General features: G+C 49.1%; 1 protein-coding gene across 6 annotated transcripts; it reads right to left on the bottom strand.

Moving 5' to 3' along the window:
* Positions 1-674: 674 nt before the first annotated feature.
* PURG (purine rich element binding protein G) lies at positions 675-27,150 on the bottom strand. Of its 6 annotated transcripts, XR_012042860.1 has the most exons (4): positions 27,042-27,150; positions 25,079-25,925; positions 23,428-23,767; positions 21,281-22,823 (listed from the first exon to the last, which is right to left on the bottom strand). XR_012042860.1 is itself a non-coding variant. In XM_072863512.1 (3 exons), exons 2-3 carry the CDS (start codon positions 25,910-25,912, stop codon positions 10,563-10,565), a joined length of 906 nt encoding a protein of 301 aa, XP_072719613.1. In that variant the 5' UTR covers positions 25,913-25,925; positions 27,042-27,150; the 3' UTR covers positions 675-10,562. The 6 variants fall into 6 exon arrangements, 5 of the variants coding, with proteins under 5 accessions (XP_072719613.1, XP_072719614.1, XP_072719611.1 ...); XM_072863512.1 differs by lacking the exons at positions 21,281-22,823; positions 23,428-23,767 and adding an exon at positions 675-10,634; XM_072863513.1 differs by lacking the exons at positions 21,281-22,823; positions 23,428-23,767 and adding an exon at positions 2,729-11,470.
* Between the last annotated feature and the right edge of the window lie 397 nt (positions 27,151-27,547).

Raw genomic sequence — 27,547 nt, 5'->3', positions numbered from 1 at the left:
CTCAAAACCTTAAAGTGCTGCAACAGGTTTTGTTTCCAAATGCATGCAAATCTGCAATGTTTGCTTATTCCTTTTGTTGAACCCGCTGGCTGATTTGATTACGTCCCTGGAAACGTATGTGCAAATTGGTTTTCCAGCCTTTTGAGGGCACTGCCTTCCGCCGCGACGTCTCCAGCGACTGATGCCAACTTCCCGCTAACGCAATGCGCTGTAAGACCGAACCGGCGTTAAGATACCGATGCCCGCGGCTTTCGACCGCTCGTTGCTTTCAGCGAGCTCATAGCCATAAATCCCTTAATTCTCAAATGCAAAATACTGCTGTCAGAAATGACTTACCCTCAAGAAACGCGTTAGCAACAATTTAGTCTCTTAAATTAAGCGGGCTGAAGCACGGCCGTTCCTCTGTCACGCACTTACCAGACAGAAGGGTGTGATGATGAAAGACTGGGAAAAAAAAGGACGTCAAATTGAAAAGCCCCGGGGAGATGAATGCAAGATAACCGAGAGAGAAACGTTTATAGTCTGAGTCTCGGCTGAAATGATTTCTCCCCCGGGCAAACAGATTTCCTTCTCGCCTTCATGGGAAGCACCCAAAGGAGAGCCGCCATGCAGGCACCTCGGAGTGGCGATAAATCCGATTATAAGAATGAGAGCAGACAGTTAAGACTACACAAGTAAGCAAATTTATTTTAAGACAGAACAAATATCGTGGCAAACAACAATATGCAAATTCAGTTGAGAACAGGGGTAAGTATCAGACTTTGTTTTCAAATCGATATAAAATATAGTCAGATTTTATTTTGTCCAAAAAGCAGCTCGCATCGGGGGGGGAATTGGGAGGAGATGGGGCTGTTCACACCATCCGAGGTGTGTCACCTGCAAAACCTCAGCCTTGGGAGGCGGCTCCTCTGCCAGTGGAGGTGAGCGATGCCGGGAGGAGATGGAGGTGCCTTTGGGAGCTCCGGCTCCCCTTGACTCCAATTCTCTACCTCTGTTCTCATAAAAAGCCAGTCCTTGCCACAAAGCAAGGGGCAAGTTCATCCCCTCTGAGACCCTCAGTGCCCACCTACCACCTCCGTACGATGAGGCGGTCATGGAGATACCGGCTGCTTTTTAGAGTCGAGCATCTTTGAAGGCACCTGCACCTCCTCTTCCTCGCTGGCTCCTAACAGATCGACCTCCCGTGGCCGAGCCTGAAAAGCCAGCGAGGGAGCAGCTCACCTCGGATGCCAGAGGAGCTGCCGTGGCGTGAACAGGATGAAATCCCCTCCCTGCGCGAAGGTGCTGGCGCGCTGCTTTCTAGAAAAACCATCTCAAACAAAAGCAGACATAGAAAACATTAGATTGTCAATGATGCTTTGAAACAAATTCAAGTTTATCATTTTTTTTTTGTTTTATGAGCGTGTGTGTGTGTGTCGACTTCATACAAACAGACAAGAAAGACGTTGTGAACTTCAAGCTCTGGGTCGGCATGTCGTCAGTTAGCATCCGCAGAAGCACCATCGGATACGGAAGAGTTAGCACCAGAGAGTTTGGAGGACCTAACTGATAACATGCGTCATTTGGAAAACCTGGGGACAGGTTGGGAACGGGCGGTGGGGGGACATGGTACAGTCCATTAGAAACAATACAAGGCAATTCATGAGTTTTCATACAGTACAATACAGTCACTGATCAATTAACCCTTTCAGTACAGTACATGACAAGTAACACTTTGCACCCTGTTAACACTAGGAAAGGAGGCTTTGGGCCGGGGGGAGGTGGCTGGTAGTTTAACCCTTCTGCCTTTTAATTTCAGGGTCTGCGGATTGCTCCGGCTGCTTTTTGGACGCGCCTCCGTCCCACCCCAGCTCAGACAGCCCGTCCCCAGCCTGGCTCGCGGGGGGATGCGCTGGGGGACAGGGATGCCGCCAGTCCATCCACCCGCAGCAAAGTCTTCACCCAAATTGTCCTGGTTTGGCCAGGGAAATGGAGAGCCACCGCCCCTCTGCCCCGCGCCAGCCGCCGAACCGATGAGAAAACCTCAGATTTGAGTTTCCCCCTGGCCAATTCTGGTGCCAAAACACGCAGAAAGGGCCCAGAGGTCGAGTCCAGATGGCCCCAAAGCCAAACCCACTTCTTCCTTCGGGTGTAGTGAGAACAGGGTCCATTGGAAAAGTGCTAAATTACAGTACATTGGCATTTCCATATGTCAACTATTGAACAGCAAAACAGATTGTTTGAAAACAGAATCAGTATCGTACAGTAAGTTCACACTTAATTCTTCACCGTTTCTACACTTGTAACACATGCATTTTATTTCCATTAGTTTAATGCCAGTAGGACCAACATCCTCCAGAACAATGATCTAACATTAAACAAAACTTCCGAAGAAAAATATTAAGCATCACATAAAGTTTCAGAAAAACCTGTTAATTAGCATCACAAGGTACTGAGGTTTACATTTAGGAGCTTTCATGCCATGACTTTAAAACACCTTTTGGTTAATATCCTGGGGAGTGGGGGGAAACAAACCCAAAAAACAAACCAACCCCCCCCGAAAAGGAACAGTTGGGGAAATAATGTCTCTATCTATATGTATACACGCACATACACACATGCACGTACACGCGGATAGGTGCATGGGTGTGTGCGCATTTTGAGACTGCTTCCTGCAATGCACAATTTGTTTTGATAAACTTGACTCATTTCAAGGGCATTTGCATGGGTCCAAAAAGACTTTCAAGGAAATGAACTCGAAACTATCAAAGCAAATTAAAAAGTCTCTCTTGGAGAAAAAGAAAAGGTCGGGAAAACATCGCCTGTGTGTCATTACAATGCGCTTCCCATGAGAGCTATCTTAAAACCCAAACAACTAAAAATCCCTACAAGAGCTTTTTTCCGCCTAAAAGGTCCTTCCAAAGCAAGAGGTGCTGTGCTAGGCTTTGCATTCGGGCCTCATGTGTGCCGTGCAGGAGAAAACGCTCACTTTTACCTTCAAAAAGGACGAGATGCCAACTCCAAGGGGCAAAAAACTACACCTGTGGGGGAAAATTAGAAAAAAAAGACCTGTTCCACATCCCCCTTTCTCGCAAGCTGCATTTCCAAGGACTCAAGGAGACCGGTGAGCTCGCTGGGGGGGTGAATTTTCCAAAAGGTTCGCCTGTATCCTCGTGACAGCGAGCAGGATGTAGGCTCTGAGTCACCGAGGTGCTTTCTGAAGAGGCTATCCCCTCGGCCGCTATCATTTTGGGGGGCTCAGATATAGCAGCAACATCGCCAGGCGCTATTTCTTTAAAGCTAGATGGGCAGGGTTAATTTGTCTGGGAGGAGAAAGAAAAAAAAAAAGAAAAATCTAGATTCTATTTACATTTCCATTTTAAAATCCAACAATAGAGGATATAAGAGCATAATACTTTGGGCTGCTCAAGGTTTGTGTTTTTTAACCACCTTCAATTCCCACTGAATACCCAAACCCGTGAAGGTCTATTGAAGAAGGAAGCTTGAATTGAACCCAAGTAAAACCAGCCACCAAAACTGGAGTCGGTCATCGCGGAAAAATACTTAATCTGCTGCAACAAGCGAACCCAATACACCTATTTTTTTTGTTGCTGAAGGTTCTTTCCATCGTGTCCGCTTGCTAGCAGTGAAGGAGAAGACCTAATTCACTTCTCTCCATTCAAACTGATCATGCTGTAACGGCGGGGTTTATCCATCAAGTGTCACCGGGGAGAAACTCCCATCAAGGAGTATTGCCAGAGAAGGACTTGGATCGACTATCGGCTCGTCAACGAGGATGAGCGGGAGTCCCAAGTGCGGGTACCCCAGCGGGACGGAAAGGCAGCACTCTCGCGACCACCGTGATTTATTTGCTGCTACGGAAAACCCACGAGGGCTTTTAAAGAAGCAAAACACCATCAGTTGGTTGAGAGTGGACGGTTTGGGACATCAAAACCTGGATTATTCTGCGTCCTGGGGATCATCATCCCATTTCAAACCCTGAAGGTTTATGACTATGTTTACTACAAACTCTACCCTACTGATTTCTTGCTGGCAAGGGCGCTCTGGTCCCCGACCATCGGTACTGAAATAAATACGACAGGAATTTAACAAGAATAGCGATGCACATCTGAATTGCCTCCTAATACAAGACCTGATCAACTCCTAACGCTGCTTTTCAAATTCAACAGCAAACCCCACGGTTATTATGCTCCATCTTCTAAATCAGCTGTAAGTCCTTTTATTTAAAAATACCTTTTGTAGTTTAAGCCCACAATCAATCTCAACAGCACTTTCAGTACAGGCACAATGATGGCTTTTATTGCAATGGCTTGAGCACAGTCTTTATTAATACCAGCATCTCAGACTGGTTTTAACTTCGCTGTCCCATGGACTCACCCTGCTAACGCAGACCGGGGTCTCATACCGAAAACAAGAGCGTCTGCCCTACGCTTCTCACTCCGGGTCTGCTTTGCGTCCTGCGGTCCGCTCAATTCCAAGTGTAAATTAGACAATCTTGCACCATCCCGATCCCTTTTGAGACTTCTCCTGTATCTTTGGTGTTTCTAAAAGCCATGCGCTTGGGTCTCTGGATGACCTCAAAGTTTACAACAACCACGTCTGCCTGGACGTCAGTGATTCAGATGTTCGTTCTGTTGCGTAAAATAAGCTTGGATGGGTTTAGTTCCCTAATTTATAAAATCGCTAACGGATATGTAATGGAAGTCAGGCACCAGACAGTGGTCACATACACCTCGAAATTATCTTCTGATGGCCCCTAAGTAATTAACACCACGCCTAAGAGGCTAAATAGACTGGGGAAAATAAACAGTTCAAAACTCAGTGCTAATAGTACTTACAAAAGTGCAGTGCTCAATATAGTCAGAAGCAAAGTGACTACTAGTACTTAAAGTGCTAGTTTCAAAGTCGGTTTGGTTCAGTGTCCGAAACACAGGTAGAACGCGGGGGATAGCTAGGGGTGAAATTAAAAACAGACAGCACTGCAACTGCACATGCCACACCAAAAGTGCTTCAAATCACACCATTGCGGAGAGATGCATAACGCTACGGCTCAGCTTGTGAACACATACGAGCAAACGACTGACACCTTTTAGGTTACGATAAAGAACAGCTCCATTAACTCCATCACTACAAACCCATTCAGAAAGCAAGTGGTCACAGCTTACGAAAAAAAAACAACCCACCCCAAAACCAAGAGTCTCTCGGAACATTTACGAGTCTTTGCAACTATGATACTCAAAGTCTAGCAAAAGCAACCCTGCAAAGCCTGCCCAATGTCTGCAACAAGCTTCGTCGACGCTCATCATGCACTTTACAGAGGAGTCGCGCTGCAGACTGCCTCCTTTTACACGCTATCTTACAGTTAGCCTATTTACCTATTTATTTGTGGTTTGCTTTTTTTTTTTTAGCTTTCTGACTATGCATTAAGCTGGCTTTTTTCTCTTAACCACCCTACCAGTCAAAGGACAATTAATGCAAGAACAAGACAATGAAGGCGGTCTAGTAAACACTGACGTTCCTAATGTCCCGTCTTCAGTTTCATGAAGGAAAACGCTCCGGAGGAGGACTTTGGATCAGCACGCTCCTGGAAAGAGGCTGGAAAAGGAGGATTCATCCTGACGGACTTCAGGCACTTCCCCTTTCTCTCTTTAAACACTCGCTTCCCACCGACTGCCCCATCGCCTATTCCGGCTGCTGACATATGCTTTTTTGTTCCCTCGCGTCGAGCTGCAAGCCCAGCCCTACCTTTATACTCATGCTGGAAAAGCAACGACTCCGCTCGCTGGAAACAGGGTGCAGGAAATCTCCCCGCTAAGCTCTGCATTGGTCCCAGTCCTCACCCTGGGCTGGAAGCGGCTCCTTGCAAGCTGGGACATGCTGCAGCAGTGCCCTTCCGTCCCCTTGCCTCCGGAGCTCAGCGCTTGCGAAAACAGGGTGTTTTCTCCCAAACTGAAAGTGGCAAATGAAAAAGGGGAAACCAGACCTTCAATTCTCACTAGGTTTCAGTAGGCACCCCAAAAAAAAGGCGCTGAATAGCGTAAGCGGCTCCCCAGGCCCCACAGGCATCGCCGTCGACTCTCTCACGTGTTGTACAAGGCAGCATCTGGTGCGTCTGAGCCGCGTACAAATCTTTTTTTATGGAGAAAGCTCTTTTTAAAACAAAAGTATTGGCTTGCTGGAGTTGGCAGGGTACGTTGGGTATGCTTCAGGTACAGCTGCAGACATTTTCCTAGTCAGAGAGCAAGCACTAGGGAGGTGTTTTTTCAGTAGCAGATAACGCTAATACCCCAGGGGAAAAAAAAGACTTACAAACCCAGGTCACTTACTTCCACTACTGCCACAAAAGACCTGTATTTAAACAAGCAAAAAGCAAGGCTGCGCATCCGGGGGCTGTGGATGCAGATCCACCTTTGCAGCCATACAACTGGAAAGAAAGGAGCCTGGAAAAGACACGGAGCTGGAGAAGGGCAGCGCGAGACTGGCGGTGCCCCGCAGCGAGGAGGGCTTGTGATTTCTGCAGGCGTACAGTGGGGAAACGCAGCTATCTCAATCCACAAGCCAGGTAAGAAAACTGCTGACATGATATATCCAGTCCTGTTGCCAAAACCAGCAAGGTCTGGGGAAAGTAGAGAAGCACGTGTACGTGGCCACGACCCTGCCACCCAGCGAGGAGCAAGTCCATCAGCGAAGGAGAGCGAGTGCTATGGGGGAGAAGCGTGCCAGCTTGCACACCACGGCTTTATCGTAAATGATGGTGGAGTCTTGCGGGATTAAAAGCAATCCATTATGCTGGGCAAAGAAGCATCTCGCAGGACCGTATTCAAGCCTGACCTTGCAAGACTGGCATATATCACCATTTCCTATACGTAGGCGCTGGGATAACATTTAGTTTAAGTACCGTTGACCTCAACGTTGAGACCAACCTCAAACATTGTACGTACGGAAAACTTACCAGTGTGAAAACTCCCGTACCAAAATTGCTCATTTTCCAGGTCTTTTTATAACATGTTCTTTCCTGTGTTCTGATTGTAAGGATTTTTGGCAGATGATTTGGAAATGGATAATAAATCTAATGTTAGGACCCTGTGTCAAATTGCACAGTAATTTCCTGCACTGCTCTCACAAAGAAGTTTTCACATCACGTCATATTTTTGCTGCTTTAGTTTGTCCTAAGGACTCACCGTTGGCCGTGTCTGAGCCTCCTTGCAATTCTGCCTCCAGCTGGACTGGCAACCCTCTTAAATTTTTAAAAAGAAAAGCTATTACAGGTTTTCTGGGAGAAAAGGCTGCATGCTAGCCCGTGACCTCACCTTCAGCCTGAGCTCTGGATTTTAAAGGCATTTGTAAAATCCTGCTTCAGCCAGCACGCTAGATTTTCATCTAAATATTCTTGGCAACTTTTCCAGTCTCCAAAAAACAACTCAGTTGAAAGTTTATTAGAAGCGACGTTTTATTTTTGGAGGCGGAGGCTTTTGCTGCGTCGAAGCCTGCAGATATCTGTGTGCCACAATTAAATCCTGATTTTCAGCGGTGAATAAAGTGATTCCCAGACACAGCCTATTGCCGAGTAAAATGCGATCCCCAATTGCTCGGTATCAGAGGCATAATGCGAACTGAAGATGCGGGGCTATTTTTAATTCTGTGCTAATTATTGCAACAAAAACCAGATCCTGCAGTGGAAGACCAATTCCGGGAAGTAATAATCATCCATCTTTTGTAGTCCTAGCTGCGCTGCTCAAGAAGCAGCTTATTTACAAAATGGCAATCTCCAGAAAAAGGCTGTGTTATCGTTGCCTGAAAAAGCGATATATGCCGATATGTACTGCTACCATACTGGGGGTGCTCTGCCTGGGAAATTCTGCTTTGAAACTAAACGCTATAAACTTCAAGTATGGGAAACGGCGTCCCGTTCAACACATACCAGCTGTAGGGCTAATGCAACCCACCGTACCACAGAAATGACGCTTGGAGATCCCTGCTTTGAGATTCATGCTTTCAGTTTAGAGAAGGAAAATCAGATGACCTTTAAATTATTTAGATGTGAAACGATGCTTTCAATAAAAGCATCGACGATGTGTAAACCAAAATGAAATTCCAAACGCAGACTTTCTGCATTTTGTACGGTTGCTTAAACATGGACGAGAAGCATCTTTCCTCCCCCCCTGCACAAAAATATCCATCGTGCAGGATGACATAAAAATGCCCTTTTTTGTATGCAGGAGAGAAAAAAATAAAGTATAAAACCATGAACCTGCAGAGCAGTTGTGAAAGGGATGAAAAAAACCCCAAGTGGCAGGCACGCAATCTGTTTCTGTTCCCCCACGTACCACCGTAGTCCCTGAAGAGGCTCTAACACGAGACTGAACCTCACGGAGACGTGGACCTGCACCTTTGGGCACAGCCAAGCAAGACACCAAGCGCCTTGGCAAGTCCTCCCGTTGCAGCCGTTTGTCCTTGACCATCAAGATACAGTCTTCATCAAAGAGCAAACGCGTCCAGGGGAGCAACGTGTACGTGACAAATTTATTCACGGGGACCTCGTGACCACAGCTGCTGCTTCTACCTGGGGATGCCACCACCACCAACTCCCTACCGCGGAAAGGGCTCTGCTCAGTGTTCTCCATCTCTCCTCGCTGGGTATCCACACGCCTTGCCAGACGTCGATGCTGCCTGCGTCCGGTGTTACGAGACATGTTCCTGGGGGGCAGCAGAATAACTCCAATACATCGCCCTGCTGTAATGACGGTGCCTGAAGAGGGGAACATTGGACCACAGGGACCGCATGTTGAAAGCAAAACATTTTATTACCATCGGTTAAGCTTCATAATGCACATTTACGAGTAAGATAGAGGTTATATGGAGATCACTTTGCTCGCTACCAACTACAGCTTCTGAGATTAAATGCAGCAGCTGTTGAGCAGTGCGTAACAGGACCAGGGGAAAGAAAAAGATAATAACGTCCAGTTGAAACGGCGGGGGGCGGGTAGCTTGGCAGAAAACAGTCCCCTAACTTGAAATTCCACCAGAAATCACTTTTTTTTCTCCTGTACAAAAAGCCACAGCATCCTAGACAACAGCTGGTGACCAAGTACTGCCCTCGAAACGCACCCCTCCAACTCAACACCCACCTCAGCATCTACCACCTTGTACGGGCGCCGCAGCACCGACACACCACGGGAAGATCAGAGGGGACCGCTTTCGCACGGGGGGGCGACACCTCTACAGTCAATGGGTCGAGCCTAGGTGCAAAGCAGGATGCTGCAAATACAGGAGCTCCTTGCTCGTCTAATCGAAACCCCTTCTCACAGTACACAAGTATTTATTGGAAATTTTGCATTGCCATGAAGGCAGAAAGGTGGATTACAACTCGTATATAACCCGAATTCAGCGTGGTTGGCGAGCTCAGCGACAACGCTCTGCAAACGCTCGCCTAGTGTTGATTCAGATGTGTGATTTTTGCTTTGTTTTCTTTAAGTTTCCATGCAATGTTTTTGACAGTAAATGCCATCCCGAGATGGTTTCTAAAGAACATAAGTTTCTGCCAGCACAAATTGCACCTTCAGTCTAAGATCAGAAATACGGTTATCTTTCCTAGAGGTCAGAGGTCACGAAAAAGCTATTTTGGACCATCTACTGAAGAATCACTAACATAGTTTAACAGCACCAGCTTTCTTAGCCCAAATCAGTTTACCTTCCAGCCAATCTTCTACAAGCAGCTTCAAATTGCATTAAACCCTATCCAGAGGAACGCTCTGTTCTGATCTCCCCTTTCCCGATATTACACTCTTATTTCACATTAGTTTCTGCATTCACACAACATTCAAAGGAGAGGGAGAAAATGCCTTCACTAGTCAAAGAGGACTCCAGCTATTGCTAGCACAAAACTACCAGTTTTTCTTCTTCTAGCAAACAAACTGCTTGGCTAGAAAGGTGGGAAGCTCTTGGAAGACTGAAAGCCTGGAGGAGGCTGGTGTTTAGGCTAAGGCAAGTGAAAATACCCATGTCTTAGCCTCTTGCTTGTTCTCTTTTGCACAGCATCTCCAGCCTCGCCGAGAAGAAGAGGTCAGCAAAGGTTTTGAACAACCAGAGAGAGCAGCTCTAGGGCTTATTGCAACAGCTCAAGGGCTGCAGTATGGAGGAGGAGGATGAACTTCACGTGTGGAGAGCCTGAGAAGGTGAGGAAGTTAAGAGGATCTTCCAGTTGGTGCTTTCTCTTTCTCCTCCTGTGGCACAGAGGGGCCGAGAAGGCTGCATCTCTCTGCAGGAGGGCACTTCAGAGCCTATCTCAGGAGGAGGTTTGGAGACAAACAACGGGGGTGCTAGACCAGTCCACCCCAGAGAGCCGCCGTGCTCTCCAAAACAGCCTGCAAAGTCCAAGCCGTGGCTCAGTCTTCGCTCTTACCTCTTGGCTCATGTCTCAAGAGCTTGCTCCTCTAACTTTCTGTTCCTCTTTTTGGGGGGCTTGCAGAAATACTTTGGGGATGACGACATCTCCTTTCTAGGTCAGCCAGCAAAAGCGACACTGCATCTGTTTGGAGTTGCAGTCCCTTCCTGTTCTTGGATCATCTCGGAAATGGCAAGAAGCTTTCAGAAATCGTGGGCTGCTGTTGAAACCTTGTGAGGCTGTGGGTTGTCTAAAAAGGGATAAGCACATTTAGGGGGGTTATCCCTACTTTAGGGGGTGTCTCCTAAGAGCAGAAAAGAGGTGAGAAAAGCAACAGATTAAACTGCAGTTTGCTGCTGCAGGGAGGAGTTAGTGGGCACCACCTCTGCCTTACGCTCTGGATGGTGGGTTTTCTTCGGGATGCGCACGCATCAGCACAAACCATGCACTGCCAAATAAACTGACAGTTTTAAGCTGTTTTTAAAAGAAAAGTCTCTGTAATATGCCTTCACTAAGATAACCCGCAGTTAAAAGCTGGCAGCATCCGTGAAAATGTTCATGAGGTGACTCCAGCACCTCCCTCTTCTTTTTTTTCTTCTTTTTTTCTTTTTTAATAAGATAGCTAGCAGGAACTTATCACTTGTTAACTCAAAGGGTCACCCCTGACAGTGCTGAGGGGTGACTGCGCTGGCGTAAGCAGAAAATGCTGTTACCGAGCGCAGGGGCCGGGATGCAGCAAGCTTACGTGCAGACTGCACGCTGGCACACGCCGATCCCAGGACAGAAACGTCCGTACGCTCTCCAGAGCGGCTGCCTTACTTGAGCACTTGAGCACAGGCAAGAGTTGGTCTCATGAGGCAGAAAAGGAAGGATAAAATAGTTGGGCTCCTCCGGTATCCAGGATAAAGCTGTTTACGCCTTCCCTTTGTAGTTATACCGTGATGGACACTACATGTGGGCGGTGGTCCCTTAGCTCGGGTCTCTGTTGCCACTTTGACCCGGGTCCCACGTGCAGGCTCTGACGGTCCCTGGTCCTGGTGGCTCCCTGCATCGTCACGCACTGCAGCAACCGGAGCCAGCGCAGGACTGCAGGAGAGTAGACGGGAGACTCGGCAGAAGGCACAGCTCTTATCTCAACATCTTCGTACCTACTTTGCTGTGGGTATGCTCATCCCACGTACCTGAATTTACTAACCCGCATCAAACCCTTGGGTCTATTCCCAAAGTGATGTGGAAGTGCCTTGCTGTTACGCACGCAGAAAAAAATGACTCTAATTATTCTGCAACCAATTTAAATGTCCCAGGGAGGATGAAATCCTGGCAACGTTTAGCTCAAGACGCATACTTCCAGACTGCAGCCTAATTCTGCGTTCAAAGAAACCAAATTAAGGTTACACATAACAAAGGATCCAGGCACAGCATCGAGTTGTGGCGAGAAGCAAGAGTCTGAGCTCAGAGCAATACTTGTAGCACACGCAGTAAAGCTCATCCCTGGGGAAGCTGTCATACGTTGTCTACAAGCGAGATGTTGCACGCTAGCTGTTCGGAGGAAGCAGCTAGCCTACGATAAGCGCATGGTCAAATCTGCCCCTCGTAACTGGTTCATGCAACCCTACTCGACATGAGAACGATGACAGAGGGAATGAATGGCTGTATGGTTAAATAACTACTGGGCTGCAGCATCGCCCCAAGCCCCACAAGAACCTGTCTCAACCTAGAGTTAACATCTCCCAAAGCCCCACCGTCCACGCAACAGCTGCAGAAGCAGATGAGAGCTGCAGAACAGGATGCCTGTGGTCCCTGGAATGGTTAAGGCCAAAGCATACCAAAACAGACACAGAGGAAAATGACTGCCTGGGAAAAATATAACCAGTTACGTGTCTTTTTGCCCTACATTGGCTGCAGCAAAGGCACGGGGATGGAGGGAACCGAGGCACATTTGGGCTTTGCACAGCATTTCCAGAGAGGTTCATAAGCAAAGGTTTAAAAAAAGGTGGTGAACCTCTGAGGAAAAACCCGATTTAGGGCTCTCGAGCCAGGTCGCCCATGAGCCATGAACCGGACTGATAAATACTCTTAGTGGTCAAACTGGGAAAAGGAACAGCACAACCAGGACCGCGCCCTGCGAGCAAAGCGAGAGGAAAATGTCCCTATACATCGAGCCATATAAACATCTACAGGGGTTGCTACCCATGCTGCTTTGATGACCTTGATGTTTTGCAACCAGATGGAGCAAGAAATAAAATGGCAGTTTAAAGGATACGCTCTGAGATAAGAGGCACGAGGTTTGGCTCACCTCATGAAACACAGTGCCTATTCTCAGCTTTACAAGTAAGCGTTTGAGCCAAAAAACTCTTTCCCTAATTTTACAAGGATGGGGGGGATTAAAAATGCTTAAATTAAAAAACTTCATCACTAACTACAGTGATGTGCACACAACCTTTGGGAAGGGTCCAACAAAACCTTTTATATCTCAGAGACAAAGGAAAGTAATCACATCAACAGGAGAACACACTACAGCTTTAAAGGACTTGAAAGTAAAATAATTTTTGATGATTGGGGTGGAACAGGAGATGGACGTGTTAAATTAACACCGGTTCACAAAACCCCCTTGCCAGAGATCATTTAGAAGCTAGAAACACATAAATGGTTTAGTCAAACAAGGTTTTAGGGCTGGCCCCTGGGTTTCGTTCTTCCCCTGGTATTTACCGTTGTGAATTTGCAAAAGCATCAGAGAAACACAGCAGTCTGCCCCAAAATCCCTCCTGGATTGCAGGACTAACTACTAGACACAGGCACGCTAGTATAATCCTGCACCCGCCACGAAAGGCGAAGAGAGAAGAAAAGCGTTCGGCATGCATTAACCGAGTTATAGGATCTAGGATAAATACTACCGCAAAGAACTGAATCAAGGCCTTGCCCTCTGTTCTTGGCTGTCAATGGCCTCTGCTCATCCCCGCTGCGATGCCTAGCTGGGAAAAAACTCTTTTAAAAGTGGCACCAGCACAATGCTACAGTTTTCAAACTCTTTTCAGAGTTCATTGGTGTCTCGGCAAAGAGACTGTCCTCGGAGGCAGCTCAGTTCCCTTGCAAATACCTGTTCTGATCAGCGCTATAAAGATCTTGGGAGTGTTCAAAAATCCGGAAGAAAAGAAAAAGCAGCTATCGTGAATGCATCCCAAACAGAAATACATCTGTTGACTGCACGCTGAGTTTCATTTAATCCAGAGTGCTGCTCGGTCACCACTCCTCTGCCTGAACCTACCTGCTGTCTCTGGCCTCGGATTCCCCCTGCGAGCTTCCCGGAGGAGAGACGGTCTTTTTACATCAGGTAATTCCCGACCACGCAGCAGCAGAGCAAACTCCTCCACGCTACGCTCAAAGGAAAAATGACAATTTGCACAGCAGCGACGGTCGAAGGGGAAATTCCAGAGGCAGAACAACTCCTGTTCAACACCAGTTACCGAGGGAAGCGGTGGGAGCGACGCAAACGCCAGACTTTGCCCCCCACGAGCCCTCTGGTTTGCTCCCGTGCTGCAAAGCCGTCGGGGTCTGCTGCTGCCAGCACACGACGTGCTTCAGCTCACCCTTTACAGCGTTAACGCAGAACAGCAGGGATAATTAATTTACGTTAAAAATATCAGGACTGCATTGGCACATTCAGCCTGTCCCCTAGGAAGAGGAGGGAAGAAAGAGCAACTGCTGCTTGACAGATGTTAGTCATACGCTTAAGTGCGCTTCTGGAAGGCGCTCGGATATACGTGTCGAGTGATTATAGAGCAGTGTGAGAACCTGCGTGGAACAGGAGGAACTGCTCTATAGTTATACCTACACAAAACTGTCAGATCTCCTTGCAATAAAAACGTTACTAAGGAAAATCCAATTAACTTTCAGTGCGGCCGAAGCTTCTGGGAGTTGGAAAAAACCCAAAAAAACAGGGTTCTTCAGGCAGTTATCTGGCACGGCTGGGTGGGCACTGCTTGCCGCGCAGCCAGGAAGGAGATGGCAACACAACCACGTTAAGACAAGGTAGCTGAAAGGCTTTCCGAGCGGCATAACGTGTAGCCTCCCCTCCCAGGAAATCAATAGAGGGGCTTAAAACTTATCTGGAGGAAGGAGGGACATCCCCATGGAAGACAGAGCCGCCTGGGACTGAATGCCAACGCTGAGTGTCTTGCTCACTTGGGGATTTTTTTTTTTCCCAGGTCCCGATAATGACCTGATGATCTGACTCTGTTCAAAGCAGAATGAGCTCTTCCTCTATGGAGTGTTTTACTGCTGGAAAAATCACGAAAAACTGAAATTCAAGTGCTGGCCAGTTTTGCTTTGAGATCCCAATTTGTAAGAGACAAATAACAGCAATGCTGAGGTAACGCTGCCGAAAATCAGAAAGCCCATAGATGTTAGAGGAGGGAAAGACGGAGCACGAGCACGAAGGACGACGGCAGGAGTGGAAACGGGAGAGGCAGAATGAGCAGAGAAGATGGCCAATTCAGACAAAAACTTAGTTAAAGCTAGCAAAGTTCACGTAAATATTTTGGTGACTATTCACATTATTGCGTGATGAAAATAACACTTTTCTGTAACAATCCTCGGAGATTTGGGAACACAAGGGAAAGCCGGTATTTCCAAACAAATTGGCACAGGGAGCTGATATTGTCACTAGATGCATTCTTCACATTTGTGTTTAAACAGGTATCTTGTTAGTGCTAGAGTTACTGCTTCGATTGTGAAGATGGGGGGAGTGTCATAATATTTAGTATTTAGGAGGGTATTTAATATTTAGGAGAATGCCTGTTGATGGGCTATTTTTTCTATGTCTGATTCAGAAATAAGCAGAGGCTTGAATGACAGATGGTGTTCTGCCACCCCACCACGTACAGAAAAGATTTCTATTGCAAAGCTTTGTGGAAAACGTGCCCTCTGGTATTTTAACAGTCCGGATTTTCTAAAACTATTAAAGAAAGGCAAGAACTACAGTACAGAGAGTGAGAAATGACTGCCTTGGTAGTGGCTCTACCAAAGAGGACCTGGGAGGACGCAGAGATACAAACTGGGCTGGAGGCAGCAAGTACGCTGTTGCAAAAAACCAGTGTACTGGGCGTACAAAACCTTGTATCGTTTGCAACCCTTCCACCTGAAGCTGGTAAGATCACGGCAAAAATACGTCTCCCGGTTTTGGACTCTGTAATTCTGGATTCAAGAAGAAGACAGACTCATCAGAAAGCAACAAGAACATGACGAGGGCTAAAAATTACCCTTGGTGGAAGGCTTTGTATTTGCCTAGAAAAGGATGCAGAAGAGACCTGACAACAGTCTTCAATTATGTAAAAGTGCTGCGGCAAGGAAGAGAACAAACTGTTTCCATAACTCCTCTCGAGAGCATGGCCTGTAAGGCAAAAAGCGATAGAATTAGACGGAAACAAGGGACAAGGAAGGAAGGGACAAGGAAGGAAGCACGGGCTGGACAGCTGGAAAAGTATCTGAGAGTAAGCAGGGTGAACCACTGAAACAGCTTGGGGAGGGAGGCTGGGAATATCCATCACTGGAGATTTAAAAAAGCAGATTTTTTCCAGGTTGTTCAACTTGGGGGAAAAACAGAGACGCTTTTTGCTGCGTGGACCCTGAAACGCATCATTAGAGGCACCCTCGTACTTGCAAATTTGAGAGTCAGGTAGGTTACTCCTTTGTAACGTGCTGCAGACTACTAAGCACCAGCCCGGCTGAAAACCAGTACGAGGAACGGGTCGGGTTTAGCTAGTCCCACCTCTGAACGGGGAACCACATCTGATGTTCTCCAGAGGTCCCTGCCAGCCCTGCTGTAAAACATCTTATACAACGTCCTCTCGTCCTCCTCGCCCTTAGGCTTCTTTGGTCTTTGCTCCTTCTTGGAAGGGAAGTTGGAGGTGGAGGAGTTCTTGCAAGGCTTGTGAGACTCCATTCAGGATTGAAAACCCATATCTGTTGAACAACCCGGTGTTATTGAGCAGTATGCCGAGATAGCTTCACGCGAAACAGCGGAGAAAAAAAAAGTTGGAAAACCAAGCAATCGAAGGTCAGGAAGTGCCAGAATTAAGGATTATCTGAGTAACCTTAATTCCGACTGCTTTGGATATGTGCATAGAGAGCTTAATTACGCAATCTTTTATAACTTTCCCTCCTCCTCTAGCATATAGGTTTCTTTTCCATTCATTGTTCTGTATGCAACCCAAGCCTTACCTACGCATACCTTCCAAACACTGCATACGGATCTACTCAGTACGTTTCACGCCGAATTTCTTCTTGTTTTGCTTTCGGAGATCATCAGTATTGATCAGTATGAGATCATCGCAAAAACTCTAACACCAAATGAACTCGTCTTTATCACACTCCTTTGAGGTAGGGAGGTATCATTCACCCCGTTTTATCGGTGGGGAACATAGGCACAGGCAGGATAAAGCCCAAGTGATCCAGCCTCCATTATCAGGAGGCCCAGCTTGAGATACCGACAGCTTCTCCGGAGTCCTCGCAATTATTACAGCACTTCACTCGTTCAAAGCACAGCTTTCAACAGCTGTTAACACCGACCGCTTCTGTACATCGGACCTCAGAGTCCCAACGCCCCGTGCCCAGGAAAACAAAGGCGATACAAGTGGTGATCATCTGCAAAGAGTCTTGTTAAAAACGACACAAACCCCTTTGCAAAGACAGGCACGGAGTTTGTTTCTTGAAAGCCGCTTTCTTTCCCTCTGATCCCCTCCAGCCTTCACCAACACCTTTCTTCTGCAATGTACAAGAGCGGCTGCCCCATCGATAACGTAACCCTCCGTCGCGCAGCCCCGGCTAGTTCCCGGAGCAGGAGGCAGTCAGAGCAGCGTGCGGAGCGAGGCTCCGGTGAAAAGCACACGTGAGCATCCACAAATTGGGATGGCGTGAGCAAACCTTAGAGGCCACCGACACCTGTACGCTCCCCTAAGCTTCTGCAGGTATTCCTGGGCAAGCCTCCCGGCACAGTAAGAGCCGAGCCACTTGAGTCTTAAAAAGCAAGCTGCAAAAGCAGTAACTCCATCCGTCGGACCCGCTTGGCCCCGATGGGCTTGTCGGCAAGACTCGACGCTTGCAGAGCGTGTTACTGCCAGAGAGATGTGCCCCAAAGAGGAAGGAGACCCAGCCAAAAAGACCCACCCTGGTCCCCGAGAGCAGCGTTAGGATCCAGGCTCTCTGCCTCCTTCCCCGGCTCGGCGGGACTCCAGCGCTGACGGTGCCACCTATTCCTCCTACAGCAGATAAAACCGTCGTCATGCTCTGCGATTCCCTGGAGCACGAATCTTGTCCTCGCTTCCCTCCGCCCCCTCCTGCCTTTTCGTTCCTCTGCCTCGGTGGGAAGCGCTTATCTCTGCTCTTACTCCCCCTCTCCCTCTGCATCGTGCCAACGTGTGCTCAGAACAACGACCAGATGGGAATACTTGTAAGAGCCTGAGGTTAACCCGTGTCTTTTATCCCACATACTCTCTGCTGTTTTGAAATGCAGATTCTATTGCACGCGATTTGTAGTGTAAAGATTTAACGTTAATAGTATAGTACGTCGATATTGCTTGTGAAATCTATCTCCCTGCTCGTATTGCACATTGAACATCTCTGATACGCAGAACAGAAAAGACGACAGGTAACATTTTAACGCCTCAAAAGGGAAGGACCTATTGGAAACAGGAAAAAATTACTATTTTTAATATGTATATGCATATTTATATATAATATTCCTCTCTCCCTTCTCTCTGTGTTAATTTGTGTGTCACACATATAAATTCACAGATGTTATATCAGCACTGTGCTTCGTGGGGCTGGGCAGAGAGCCTCCGCTTTAGCTCTCTTCCAGCAACCGACACGAAGGGCGATCTTTTCCTCCAATTAATCTCTGCGAGGCAAATGATCAAGATGAAGAAACAGCCAGATGCAAGCTTCTGCCTGTGGGATGGATTTCCCCCACCGCGGCTAAGAAACCCCTCTGACCGGCTGCATTTCCAGCCAACAACTCCAAGGCAGGAGCAGTTACCCTTCCCTGATGAGTACTAGTGGGTAGGATGGGTCTGAAACACCTGAAAGATGGAGCATGTCTTTTTTTATTTACGGCAGCTACTCTGTACAGAGCTAGCAATTTCCATGTGCCACTCCAAGCGTTTCGAGGTAGCCTGTCAGTTAGGAAGATGAATTAGCAAATCGTTAATGATGGTTTTATTGGGGCGGCGGCCAGGCATCTCGAGGCTAGGCCAGTACCTCTGGATACAGTACAAACACAAAACACGTCCAACAAGCATGAAAAGGCCAGGAGGTACATCCAGCGTACACCTTTCTAGAAGTTAATGTACATAAGACAGCCCCGAGGCTGCGGGTTCACGTTTCGCATGATGCCTCGGCATGTGGAAGGAACGATCTAATTACATCCATCACAAAAACGCCAAAATGACGTCCGGTTTCTAAAACCTCAATTTATGCTTTGACATTTCTGGAAAACCAATTTTTAATCCATGTCATCTATCAGGAGTTCATGATATTTCATTTTACCTTGGTGCTTTAAAATAATGTTGCCTTTACGGAGGTACAGGTGGGGAACTGAACATGGGCGTGACAAAATATCAGGAAGAAAAATCAGTGCCAGCCCATGAAAGCTTCTGCAGATTTTGGAGAAACGGAGCGGCAGAAGATCTGGCTTTAGCTTTTTCCAAAACGCCCGAGTCCCGAAGCACTTTGTCCCCTGGCCGGATCACCCCAAAACGCCCACAGCCGTGATTTCACAGCACCGATGGGTGAAGTGATAACGAACTGCAAGCGTGTAGGACGTGGAGGGCGACCGAGACCCTTCACACGAACCACAGTCCCACACAGGTTTCACTTCTACCCAGAAGAAAAAAGCCTAACGGGTGAATCTTGTTTCTCCAGATGCTCGAACGTGCTTGTTTCTGCATCTACGCAATGAAATTTTAATGACTCCAGATGAAAGTGAAAGGACAGAGGGGTCAACAGAAGACATCACCACGCTAGCATTAATAATGTAAAGATGCTATACCTACTGCCCAACGGAGAGCATGCCTACAGCCGGGAAACAACCTGTGTATACGGCATCGTCCGCAGGTACGAGGAGGACGGCTTAAACCTGCTGCCACCTCAAGCCACCGCCAGCATGGCCATCCAAGGGGACGAGGTCCACGGTCCCAGCCTGCCGGGCCTCTACGGGGACGTATCACGCTCTCCCGGTCCTTTGGGAAATCTTGGATACGCTGGACAAGCTTTGCTCCCCAATGCCAGCATTCACGCCGGTGGGATCAAGGCCGGAGGGACGATTTGTTTCGGCAAAGGCTGTGGGGTGACAGCCTCGCTCGGGTTGATGCAAGTAGCTTACGATATGTCAAGTGTAGCCTTTATTTCCACTCTGACTTGGATAAACTCTTTATTTCAAATACGACCTTTACTTGAAAGGAATGGAGGGGTAGGAAGGTGAATTTTAGACATCACAACACGTTAAGTAATTAAAAATAAAGGGCATTTTAATTTTGGAGGAAGCAGCATAGAAAATTAAATGGAAGGTATAGTTTTCTTTAAGAATTATTTTATAAATTGTATATATATACTGTATGTACAGCAAAAGTAGGAATGCCATGGAACTAAAACCACTTATTAATTAATTTTCAACCTGGTGCAAAATCTGCCCAATAAAAATACACAATAATAAACTTTTTCCTGCTATAAAAGTTACTACGCTTGGAAAAAAGGGCTGCAAGTCAAGCGAGCAGTAGGCTTCCTAACCACTACCAACTCCCTTCCCTGTGAGTTTAGGTCACTTCAATAGGCCATCGGGAAAAAAAAATGATGCAATCATTAGACTACGACATCTTTAGCAGAAAAAAAGTGTGCTGACATTGATTTTGGTAATTGCTTGCTTTTTTTTTTTTGTATAAAGGACGGGGTTTTAATACTTCTACTTGGGGTTTTATGAACGTGGTAGTACAGATTTGCAGAGCCAGGGGTTGTAAAATGGCATTGGAACACGATGTGGCCGGCAGTACCTCCAGCTGCCTCTTCCTTATAGCTCTCTCCTCACCTCAACGATGCCTCCGAGGAAGAGTTTTGCCTCCTTTTGACTACGTTTTCCATTGCAGCCTTGCCGAAAACCTAAAGGATGAGAGCGCTTAAAAGCAGAAAATCTTGCAAGGGCCGTGCAAACTGCACGCAACCAGCTCTCGGTGAAATAACGCGTTTATCCAGACTGGTAGTAGGAGAAAACTGCCCCCCCTTTAGACTGCGTACTTCAGATAAATAAGATTGTTTTGCTACGAGCTACTACAGGCTACAATATACTCACATAAATATATTAATGCCTATATGTGAATATGAATTTGTATATATCGGATACAGATAAGAAACACGACGACGAGTAGATTACCAATAACCGCTGCAGCTTCTTGCTGGGTAAAGTCCGTCATCCAGACTTGACGTGACGAACCTGCGACGGCGGGTTTTGCCATCCCCTCTGGAGCGCCCGATGGGTCACCCTCGCTGCACCAGTGCAAAACGCTTCCCGACCCTTCCTTAGCGCGCCCCTGCCTCCACGCTTTACCGAGAAAGCCGTCTCGATGGGCTGGACTCAACACAAACATCCCCAGCTGCAAGGCAGGGGAAGCCCCTGCAGCCCCCTCCGCCCGGGATAGGGTTTTTAGGGACCGCCCCAGCTTCTGTGCCAACAGCGGGGAAAGCCAAGTACGAGGGAGCTGCTGGACTCGGCTTTGCCTAGGCTATACGAGAAAAGCTTGGGTTTAAGCCTCGGCAGCAACATCGGGGGCCCGATTTGCAGAAGGGGCGAGGAGCCGCAGCGACGGCGGAGCTGAGGATGCTCAGCAGCTCGGCAAATTGCAACCTAAAAAAAAAAAAAAAATCATCCCACTCTTGGTGGTTTGAGAGGATCCTCAATATAATGCCTGTCCTCCTCTAACGTACGAGCGGAGCTGGACCGAGCAAGTCCGATAGGTCTCTAACAGACACGTGCATGCAGGAGACGGCTTCTTTCAGCATTAGACTACGTTACCGAAGCATCCCCTTACCAGAGCGGGAGCAGAAATGTGCTCCTAGTATTATTTACACAATATAAAGTGCATTACAATTTAATTATTGAACTGACAGACTTTCTGCCGGGACCATACAATTTCGAAACAGAGGTGAGGGCTTGAATAGGAAATTCTCTCATGAGAAAAAGAGGTTCAGACTGGTGCTCTTCACCCTGTCCTCCTAAGGATTGTTTTTGGCCGTTCTTTCTAGTGCAAATAAGCTTGTGTTTTCTTAAGTTTAAGGGACATGGCAGTTTCAGGGCATCAGGAACAAATATTTAAAACACATTAGGGATTCGGCGTTCCCGAGCATCTCGATGGGCCCTTCTGAGCACGAGCAGCTCGTGTTACCGCCGCTCTCGGAAGCTGAAGACGCGCTGCCAAAAATAACAAGGAACCCGTTTCCAAATCTCACCGTTAAAGTCTTGCATTGCTACATTCCGAGTGAGTCTGTACTACCTTCCAACGACAAGATCTGCAAACATCGGTGCTTTCCATTGCAGTGGAAACCCGCGGCTGGTCGTTTACCCACGGGTGATCGGCTAGGAACGTGAAGATCCCGATCCAGTTTGAGATACGAAGGTGCATCCCGCGCCAGGGGAGTAAATGCATTAGTGGATCCTACGGGATACCTGCGTGCCAGAACCCAGCCCAACCCGGTAGCCAGCAGACGCTGAATTCCTGGGTGATACTTACAATAAACTAATGCCATCGGAAGGCCGATTCGTTAACAAAAGTTAAAGGGTTTCTTAAAAAAATGGGCGGCAATAAGGAAAGCCATTTCGCATCTTTTTTTCTTTTAAAACGGTGAAGAAAATATCCCTTTCCAATCGCTTTGCCCGTCGCAAGTATTTTCCTCACCAACGCTACAGGAACACAGGGAAGGCATGATCACTTACAACACACGCGGTCACTCGGGCTAATTCCAACGTCGGAGCTTTTACAATCCCTTGAGGCAAAGGTAGGCTGGGACGGGGAGATGTCGAGCTCGTAGGGGAGGAATGCCACACAGAAACGGGAAGGAGAGCGTAAAAAGTTTGTACATTCATAGCTCCTGTTTGTTGGATATAAGTTAATTTTTTACTCCAGGCACTGTGACAGGCAGCAGCAGTCAGCGATACACTAACGTACGCATCAAGGACTCATTCACGCAATTCTGGTTTCACACCAATAATAGGATGTAGAGTTATTTTAATGTTGGTTTTGTTGTTTTTTTTTTTAATGGACCTGTTAAAACCATTGGGACCAAAGCCTTAAGAGCGACGATGAACCAGTACCCCGTTTAACCCCCAGCTGATTCATCACGGTCCGCTCGCTGTTCAAGTGGTGGAACGAGAACATCTCTCCGAGAGTTGAAAAAGTACCTGAAAGAGCAATCTACGTGGAAGCGGATGGGAGTTTTTGAAACAAAGCCAAAGGCTTGGTTGCTGTAACTGCTATGTGTGGTTTTACCTAAAGGGGGAATCACCTAAAACAGTGAAATTAACTTTCTTACTTCTTGTCACAACCGTAACATTTTCCTAAAGGTTCTTTGGTGACTTTGGTGCAAGCTTTTATTTTTTTTCTTTTTTCTTTTTTTTTTTTTTTTAAAGTTAAAACAGATCGACTAGTTTTAGTACCCAAACTAAAGTCCAGATTATCCTCTTGGTTCCCACCCCTGCCTCCCCAACTTTTCTCGTTATGGTTAATGACGTTAACAGGTAATAGCATTCGGATTGAGCGTGGCCGTGCAGCGTGCAGGTGGGTCCAGACTAAGAGCGATGAACGGTCTGGTTGGAGGTAAATACATTTCTCAACAGATCAAAAAAAACCCCCACACAAAGGTTGCATGGAAAAATAGCTGGTCCACGCGCACACTAGGCCGCTCTGTAAAAAACCGATTCAAACGATTATAAATATCTGACTAGACACAGTAATGCCTACTTAAAAAAAAATCTTAAAGGTGGGCAACACGTTAATTGGAAGTACCTGGAGCTCAATCAAACTCCTGCTGGTTTCAGAGGGCAAGGAGCTGGTCGTCCAAAGGCTGGAAAAGCCCCTTACGTTAGAATTATTCATGTTAAGGAACGACAAAGAATTTTCAAAATCTTTCATCAACCTCCTAAACAGGTAATTGTACACATTTTCCTTCCAGGCAGAGAGTTTATATCGTGAGATGTAAAATCTACGTTACAGAGACTTTAGCAGGACGACACTGAAAGCTGATGGTGGGCGATCTGGAATCGAAATGCTTGATGACAGCCCCGGCTCTGAGCGGGTGGGAAGGGGGTGATGGCAGGGCAGGGATATTATCTCCTAACAACAACACCTGTAAAATCAACACAACAGAAAACCCGACACGGTGTTAACCACGGCTTCCAAAACATGCTACGGGTAAGTATGAGAGAGAGGCCTTTTTATACGAATCCAATGGTGCACCAAACCCCCCAAAGGTCTTTCTCGCAGTGGGAGGAGAAAAACGCCCGGGCGTTTTCCTCGCACGGGTAACATCACGACCGCGTTAATCTCACATTTGGGAGAGAAGCCGGTAGCCTCGGTCGCAGCGGTCCCTCCACCTCCGAATACCTGCTCCACAGCTGCCTGCTGGAACCCATAACCCCCCCTAATAGAAAAATACCTTTTGAAATCTTGGACAAATGCATTAAAAATAAAAAAATCACCAGCCTCGCATGGGCAGAACACGTAGATGAGGAGTGCGTTACTATTCATTGCCATTAATTCAGAAGGCTTAGCGCTCAAGTAGAGCTCCGCTATCCTGGGATACTCGGGTTATTCGGTCAGCCCAAAACTACGAAATGAGTAACACATTTTCCGCTCTTCAGCAGCACGTTATAAAGGTCTGACCAGTTATCGAGGTTTTACCCACACAGAATATCGTTTCAAACTCAATAACCAGCAGATGCCAATTTTAAAACCTCTCCCTCTCCTCATACACATACCAGCAATTCACACGAAGTCGATTGTTGTCGTAAATGCCCTACGGCTACGCTGCTCAGCCTTTTGACCGAGTACAGGCAGAATTCAGTCCCGGAAAACCCGTCATAAGCAGAAACCGATACATTTCAGCATAAGGTTTGGGGGTTTTTTTTGTATCACCTTGAAGTGCAACACAAGCCTTATCTAGACTATTTAAAGGTCAGAGTGCCGGATTTTTTTTTTGTGCTGATACGCGTACTTCCATAGTCTTCAACACTCGAAGCAGCTGACTCATACGGGCTCGGGAGGTTGGTACTTTCGTAAGACATACGGAGATGTTTTGGGCGTAATTTAACGTGATAACCAGACTCCTATAACATTACAGACTGGAGTTAGCAAGAACTACCGGAAAAGGACTTTACAAAAAAATGGGGCGACTTGAAATTACTCTAGGTCAGTCCCTCTCACCAATTTCTGCTTGTTTTGTTTTGTTTATTTTGCCAGACGGCCAGTCCAATGCACTCTATTCGAGACCCTCTTGCTCTTCACCACTGTCCCCTCTGGCATCCATTCTTTTTTCTTTATGGCTGTTGTAAATTCTCCTCATCTCTTCTTCGTACTTGATAAAATTTTCCCCAAACCGTGTCCATGCTTTGTATGGAACCGTGATGGTGTTACGGTAGGGCGGCCTCACCTCACTTACCTTCAGGAAAATGCCGTACCTGTTGGATCCCACGTCGAAGTAGAAGCGCTTGTTGTCCACTCGGAAGGAGGTGCCCTCGGGGAGCTCCGGGGGCTCGTCGCCTCCCCCCTGGCGATCCTCTATGTCCCCCTCGCCGTATTCTTCGATCAGCTGGACCAAAGCATCCCTGAACTCAATCATCCCTTGCGCTGGAAGGACGATCGTCTGCTCCTGTCCCAAGCTGTGCCCAAAATAACCCATCATGCCAGGTCCCCTGCTCATGGTTTGTCTAATCCGCAAGAAGCGTCCCCGCTGATTCTCCTTCAGGTCCAGGTAATACTTTCTGTTGTCCCTCTCGATGTACTCCGTTTTGAGGACACTGTGAGGGTGCTCTTCGGAGCCGACAGACACCGGAGGCGAAGGCGGCGGGTGCTGCTGTCGCCTCCGGGGATGCTGCTCTTTGCCATCGCTGTGCTCGTGCCGGTGACCGTGGCCGCCTTTCAGGCCCAGGTGAGCGTAGTGCTCGATGAAGTCCCCCAGGCAGTCCTTCAGCTCGGCGGCCACGGACAAGGAGAGGGTCAGCTTGCTTTTCCTGATATTGTCCTGCCTGCCTCTTCCTATCCAGACCTCGGCGATCTTCAGGAAGCGGCCTCGGGAGCTCTGTTTCACATCCAGATAAAAGCGCTTTTTCTGGATGTCCACCCTCTTGGAGGCCAGCTCCTGGATCTCCATGCAGCCCCCCTGGGAGGAAGCCAGGTAGTGGTACTGGTGCTGGGACTGGGAATAAATGCTCCTGTGCAGGCCAGAGCCTCCCAGGTTCCTTCCTCCTCCTCCTCCTCCTCTCCCTCTTTCCATCTTTACCAATCAGCTGGAAATAATACATAACAGAGACACAGATGACAACATCAGCATCAGGGGCCTGTTCGGCTTCTCGGCGGCGTCTCTGTTCGGTGCTGCTCTCCCTACAAAGACGCCTGCATCCCTCTCCGCTGCCACGGCACGCAGCATCGCAGCAAAAGGATCCCGGGTGCTCTTCCCCTCCCCTGCTCCGGCTCCCACCGGCCGGCCGACGTCCTCCCAGACAAGGGAGCCCTCCTTCCAGCCGGCCCGCTGCCCTCGCCGTCTGTCCCCGCTCCGGCAGCCCTCCCTGCCCTACAGACCTCCTCGTGGCCCAAGCACGGCAGCCTGCCCCACAGCCCCATCCCTCTGGCACTACAGACCCCTCCGGCTGCCCCAGCCTCCGCTCCCCTGCAGGGGGGGGGGGGGAGCCCCGGGGGAGTGGGTCGGGGTGCCCCTCAGCAACCCCCCCCGGGGCTCCCGCTCCCCGCTGCAGGGTCCTCCCCCATGCTGCTGCGTTTCCCCTCCATCACCTGCCTCTGCCCTGCTGCCCCAGGGCACTGGGAGGGCACTGGGGGGGCACTGGGGGAGCACTGGGGTCCTCCCCAGCACTGCCCCCCTTCCTCCACTGCCCCCAAAGCTGCAATCTCTGCCCCCAGGGCCCCCCAGTGCCCCAGTACGGCCCCCCCGTGCCCCCAGAGCCCAGCACTGCCCTCCCAGGGCCCTCATCGCTGCATCTCCTGCCCCAGTGCCCCCAGAGCTTCACCTCCTGCCCCCCACTGCCCCCGGTACTGCCCCACTGCCCCCAGCACTGCTCCCCAGTGCCCCCAGCACTGCATCTCCTGCCCCAGCACCCCCGAGCTTCACCTCCTGCCCCCCAGTGCCCCCCATCACTGCGTCTCCTGCCCCAGCACCCCCAGAGCTTCACCTCATTGCCCCCCAGTGCCATCAGCACTGCCCCCTGCCCCCAGTGCCTCAATACTGAACCCCTGCTCCCCAGTGCTCCCAGTACCGCCCCCCAGTGCTCCCAGTACTGCCCCCCAGTGCCCCCGGTACCTCGGTATTGCCCCCCAGCGTCGCATCTCCTGCCCCATCGCAGCCCCCCGCCCCGCCGCTCCCCCAGCACTGCCCCCGCCCGGTCACTCACCCCACAGCGCCCATCGCTGCCGTTGCCCTTCAGCCGCCGCCGCCGCCGCCGCCACCGCCCGCAGCCGGCGGCCCCGCCGCCCCCCCGCCGCGCAGAGCCACGGGCTGGCGCACCCCGCCGCCCGCTCCGCTCCGCCCCGCCCCGCCCCGCCCCGCCGGCCCGGCCCGGCCCCGCCCGGCCGAGGACGACGGCGGCGGCGGCGGCGGCGGCGGCGGGGGCGGCGGCAGCGCGGTGGGCGCCGCCGGCTCGCCGGAGGGTGCGCGGCCCGCCCGGCCCCGGGACTACATTGCCCACAATGCCTCGCGGCCGCCGGACCACCGCGGCATCGCGCATGCGCGTCACCTCGGGTAACCTCCCGCCGCCGCTGCTCGGGGAGACGGCCGGCCCGCGGCGGGGGGGGGCGGAGGCGGCTGCCTCGGTGACGTATTAAGGGCGCGACGCGCCGGTACGCTGTATGCGTGCGCCGCCGCTGGCGCGGAGCGGGAATCCGTGAGGGGGACTGAGGT

Source organism: Ciconia boyciana, chromosome 5 (assembly GCF_034638445.1).
Source record: "Ciconia boyciana chromosome 5, ASM3463844v1, whole genome shotgun sequence".
NCBI lineage: Eukaryota > Metazoa > Chordata > Aves > Ciconiiformes > Ciconiidae > Ciconia > Ciconia boyciana.
Note: the sequence above shows the minus strand (reverse complement) of the source record. Positions and strands in the feature narration are given on the sequence as shown.